General features: G+C 43.7%; 1 protein-coding gene across 1 annotated transcript in view; it reads right to left on the bottom strand.

Moving 5' to 3' along the window:
• RGMB (repulsive guidance molecule BMP co-receptor b) overlaps positions 1–5627 on the bottom strand; it is a 26223-nt gene that overhangs the window by 16589 nt on the left and 4007 nt on the right. The window contains exons 3-4 of the mRNA XM_034655646.1: positions 5311–5570; positions 7–89 (exon numbers count right to left, since the gene is read on the bottom strand). Of these exons, the coding sequence (XP_034511537.1) occupies positions 7–89; positions 5311–5570 (343 nt within the window). The remainder of the gene's footprint in view (positions 1–6; positions 90–5310; positions 5571–5627) is intronic.

The following is a 5627-nucleotide window of genomic DNA, read 5'->3' as shown; positions in this document are numbered from 1 at the left end:
GTCAACGGCAGAGTTCAGGTGTGAAGTCAGGGACACGAAGTCCGTGGTACATTTCTGGATTCGACATTGGGCTGGCTGTTGGCAGTCACCTATGAGAAAGAAAAGAAGACCCCACATTTTTTAAATGCTTCATAACTTCCTGAGCTACATAAGAAAAATGACATTTTCCTTGGGGAACTGTTTGTTCTATTTCATATCCTCCTATTTTAAGAAGGCCTTCAGAAATAGGGTTGCATTTGCCTCTGTGTGTCTCACAAATTAAGCCACTGGGAGAAAAACTGCATGCAATTAGTTACCTTAAAACTTGAGATCGGGAGCAGCTCTGAGTGAACGGAGTCCCGCCCAGCATTCTTATGTTAAAATTACAAGGGGATGGCTAAAAGGAGTATCTTACCAACTTTGCTACTGTTTACAGATTTTTAAGAAAGATTCCTTCACTCTAAAGCCAAGCCAAAGATGTGAGCTTTGTTTTGAAAAAGGCAGAAGTCATTTGCTTTGGAAAGCATGGGGTCTATGCACAAAACCACCAGTAAGGCTTCACACCTCAAGCAGGGATCCCTAACTTATAGCATGATTAGTTAAAACACCTTTACTTGATTCTAGTATGGCTACAGGGTAACAAGAAAAAATCTAGGTACTAAGTTATTCTGCATTTCCTTAGGGGTGTTTACTAATGAACTGTATATAAACTGACAATCTCCTGGATGCTACGATATGTAAACGTTCTCTTAAAAAAATAAAGCGATTCATTTGATCAAGCTGTATATTTACTTCTCCCTTAACATCCACCACCACTGGATCCCAGATCCCAAGCAGCTCATCAGGAAAGGTACAGTGAATCTAAAAGGACGCCAAATTGAAATCCTGCTGCACAGACAGATGATTCCACTATGTTTTATCAGAGAGAGAACCAGGGAACTACAGCACACAATATTCTCAGAGGATATATAAATGAGTTTTTTCCTTAAGTCGACAGTTCAGATACACCTAATGATCTAAGCAAAGCTAAAATTAATTTAAAAACCAACTATTACTGCCCTAGTTTTTAAAAAGTCAATTTTCAAATGATGTTTTGCCACTAGCTTCTCATATAAAAAAATTAAGGGGTGCCTGGGTGGCTCAGTTGGTTGAGCACCCAACTCTTGATCTCAGCTCAGTTCAACATCTCATCATCTTGGGACTGAGCCCCACGCGGGGCTCAGTGCAGAGTCTGCCAGTCCCTCTTCCTTGGCCCCTCCTGCACCCCCCTCTCCAGCGTGCTCTCTCTCAAATAAAAAAAATAGATTTTTTTAAAAATTAAAAACCTCTCAAAGCATAAAAAGATGTAAGAATTGCCAATACTAGGTCAGTTGTGTGCGCCAATTAGTTTTATATTCTAGTCCATGAAGTGGGAATGCTAGAATTACTCAAGAGGAAAATTTTTTTCCTGATCATCCACGTCAAGTTTTATAGAAACTAACTTTAACACGTACTCTGTGTTACTTGAATATTCTTTTTAGGTCTCTAAACTGGAGAAAGTTTCAGTATTTTCAAGTCTTAGGTTCCTCAGCTGAGAAATAAGGAGGTTGTTTTTGTGATCTTCTCCAGGCATAGAATATTTTGTAATTCCTGTTCTAGGTGAGGGGAAAAAAATCAGAGTATTATTAAATATATAATTATTTTAAGATGTGGACATAAACTTCAGGATAATATCAAGATTTAGGACTTCATCTGATGAAGACTTAAAACTAACCCTAAAATCATTTTAGAAAAATACTTTAATCTTTTCAGTATTAAAGTGCTTTTAAAGCTGAATGGAATAACCTGTAATCTCTTTTTCTGGCTAGAGTTCAGCAGAAAAGACTGGGGGATGACAACCTCTCAAGCCACCTCCCCCACTATTTTTACATTTCAAAGACCAAGAAGGGGAAAATGTAGTCTAGATTGGTAGTCTAACCTGAGTAAAAAAAAAAAAAAAAAAAAAAATTCAAGGTTTTGGGACTATGGACTTACAGCTATCACTAAATCACACTTAAAAAAAATCACAAAAACACCTTTATGTGTTAGGCCTATCTCATGCTGGCTCATTCCAGAGTTGACAAAAGCAGCTCCTATATTTACAGAACCCCTCTCTCCAAAGTAGATCCAGTCATTTTCAACTGTTTGACTCAAAAACCCAGAAACCAACCAACAACCTCAAAGGCATTAAAGCCATTTTACAGATGGGAAAAATCAAGACAAAGGGATATTAAAGGCCTTGTCATGGCTGGATCATAAATAGCTAGAATGAAGCCCAGGATGAAATGCCTTTCCTCAAATCCCCTTCCCTTCCTCAGGTTACATCTCCTCTACATTCCCAACTCTCACAACAGCTGACTGCTTAAAAAAAAGACTTAACTACTGTATTTTTTTTTCTTTTTAAATGAGAGTCACAGCAAGCAGAAAGCAAGGAAATGAAAACTAGGCAGAGATCAGTCAGTCATGAACAGCTGCTAGACTACGAATAAATGACAGCACAAGAACTTTCCGCTAAACTTGCAAAGCCTATTTGTTCTTTTTATGGTCTATAAAATCTATCCGAGCATACATTTATTTATAATTATTTTAAATAGTCATAAAATACCCAAAGTAAGAAGAGCATGAGATGCGGATGCAAGTGTTGAGAAGAGGAGCAGAATATAGATTCCCACCTCCCCCTCCTTCCTTGTCCTCCTCCCCCTTCCCTTTTTCCTAGCAGGCAGGTGCGGATTCTTTTGAGAACTGTCACATCAAACAGAGCTCCTTGGGTTCTTTTGTGTGGGATGAGGTTTCCAACAGCCTTTTCAAATAGAGATGATGGGAAAATAGGAGGGCTAACTAGAGAGTGCATCTGGTCAGCAGTTTTGGCCCCATCACAGGCTCCTGTATAATGACTAATTCGAAGCATACACCCAGAAATATCCAGGCTTCATGAATTTATAATGACAGCGCACACTTCGCCTGTTACAGGCGGTAAAGTAAGCTTCCTGTCAAGATGCCAACACAACGCAGCGCAGAAACAATCTCAAGGATGCAGCCAACAAAGCCATGAAGAGTATGAGTAAGCAAGTAACTCCCATATTGCATCTCCATTCAGGAATTGTAGAGGTTTGCTTAAAGCGGGGGGGGGGGTATGAAAGGACTTTGTTCATTTCCTACGGCAGAAAACAAAATCTGCAGTTACAGATGTCTCCATTTTTCAAGTCAGATGCCCTACGGTTGGTGTGATAGTGTTTTCATTCCAGTTAATGAAAGTGCTAAAGGACTTGTGGGTCTACAGCTTTCGTTAATGATTCAAAGAGCTCACCATTTCAAGACCCTTTCCTTGATGCCAGGACTGCACGTGTGAATTTGCAGCACAATCACCAGTTTATAATAAAAGAAATAAGATATGCTAAAACTGAATTAAGTGAAATGCAGGGCCATATGGGGTGCCGAGGCAAATTATATGGATGCAGGCATAAAACATATGGTAGCCCATCTGCAGAGAGCACTCAGCTAGGCTCTCTGAGAAACAATCCTTGCATTTCAATAGCAACACTCTTCAAAGAAATCTTTCAAAAGGAGCCCTTTTTTTTCTGTAACCAAATTAATCACTCCACCCCAACAAGTTGTCCACAGATATCACTCACCATGGAAACTCTAAGAATTCTATGGTGACTTTAGTGAAGACACATTGAGATACTGACAGGAGTTTCACGTCCCAAGTTCTTGAAATAAGGCACTTTCCATTAAACATTAGAACAATTTAAGTTTTTCAATACTGGCCAGAAATCTTCAAGGACCACATTCCAATCTTGTCTTAGAACCCTCTGACAACTAAGGGAAACAATATCCAAGCAGTCATGAGGGACACACAGTCCTACCTAACACTTCAATTTCCATTTCAAGAAACACACAGTTTGACATTATGAAGACATATTCTTCACACGAAACACTCCTGAATGTATCTTTTGACACAGTATTAAAAACTTCCATGTGACCATAAGCAGGTTGACATTACTTTCCAAGATTCTAAAGTCACTCATTTAAAGCCTTAATCCCTGCAAAACTTACTTCTACACCCTGTGTTTCCCCAGTGTTAAAATGCAGCTCTTCCATCACAATGCAAAGTTACTGAAAGTAAATTAAGTCTCTGCAAATGCCACATTTTCCCCCCATTAGTTAAAAGAACTCCCAGATTTTTAGCAAGGCTGGTATGACTTAATAAATACTACTCCACACAGCTGGGTGACATTACGATTCAGGATTCTCCAGATCAGAAAGCGGTGAGACCGCTGTCATAAAATACAGGACAAAAAAAGGTCTCGGAGAAAAATTTATCGAATGCTCAAGTTGCTCTCAAATTAAAATAGAATTTATCTCTCAATGTGGCATTAAATAAACTCTTTAGACAAACTCCTAGACGTGGTACTTATTTATAAAAAGCGTCCTAGATATTACCCCCTCAGCTTTATTGAGATACAACTGACACAGAACATTGTATCACTGTAACTTATTTCACAAGAAAAATAAGTATCACCTGCTAGAAGGCTCATCTGGAGGCCTACTTCGCCAAAAACAGATAACTCACTCCCCCCTCCACAAGGGAAGCGCCGACCTCCAGAAAGCCGTGTGAGATCTGTCAACCCCTCCTGGAACCCGAAAACACGCGGCGAGCCACAAAGCACGTTTCTCCAAGGAGGCTGAAAGCTGAATCAAAAGCAGCTTTCGCAAATACGAAAGAAATCCCTGTTTAAAGACGTTTAAGTTACTTCAACATTAACCCCCAGGTTTTCAAATTTCGGTGAAAATCTTTACATGTGGGGCGATTTCTTCTCCTCATCGCCACCCCCAACTCCAGAGAAGCAGCACAAGGCTCCTTGTCTCCCCTCGAAGGGGGCGGCGGCGGCGGAAACCTGATCCCAGGCTGACTTTCAGTAAACACCAATGCAGTGAGCAATAAAGCACCCGGAACATTCGTCTCGGGGGCGCAGCACCCGTCGCCCCCGCCCTCTAAATCTTTGATAAGCGACTGTTAGGAAGGAGATTTATCAACGGTCCGAGCCGAACGCAGGGTGACTGGAGGGAGGAAGAGAGGGAGGGGGAAAAGAGGCCTCTCCACTGCGCCCTGGGCGCGCCGCACGACCGGCGGGTGTGTTCCTGCTGCTGCGCCGCGAGCCCGGCAAAGGTGCAGGGCTGGAGCGCGAGGCCTCTCCCGTCTCACCACGCCACGCCGCCCTTCTGCCCCAGCGAGTGCCTTCGGGACCGGGGGTGTTTGGGAACAAAGCCCTCGGCCCTGGGGCTGGCTCCCCTCGCGCGCGCGCCTCATACCTGCGTGGAGCAGCCCGAGGCTGAGCAGCAGCAGCGACGCCAGGGGCGGCGGGCAGAGCTGGGGGCGGCGGCGCTGCTCAGCCCCGGCGGCAGCAGCGGAGGCGGCGGCAGCGGCGCAGGAAGGTGCTGCTCTCAAGCCCATGCCCGTCCATGCAGGTCTCGTGGGCTCTGGCGAGGGCGGCGGCGCGGGCGCCGTATCGGGGTCGTGGCCGTGGCTGCGGCATGGACCGGGGGACGCGCCTCGCTTCCTCTTCTTCCTCCTTCAGGCCCGCGTAGAATACGGGCCGCCGCCACCGCCGCAGCGAAAAGCGCGCGGC

Source organism: Ailuropoda melanoleuca, chromosome 3 (genome assembly GCF_002007445.2).
Source record: "Ailuropoda melanoleuca isolate Jingjing chromosome 3, ASM200744v2, whole genome shotgun sequence".
Lineage (NCBI taxonomy): Eukaryota > Metazoa > Chordata > Mammalia > Carnivora > Ursidae > Ailuropoda > Ailuropoda melanoleuca.
This window is presented reverse-complemented; position numbering and strand designations above follow the sequence as displayed.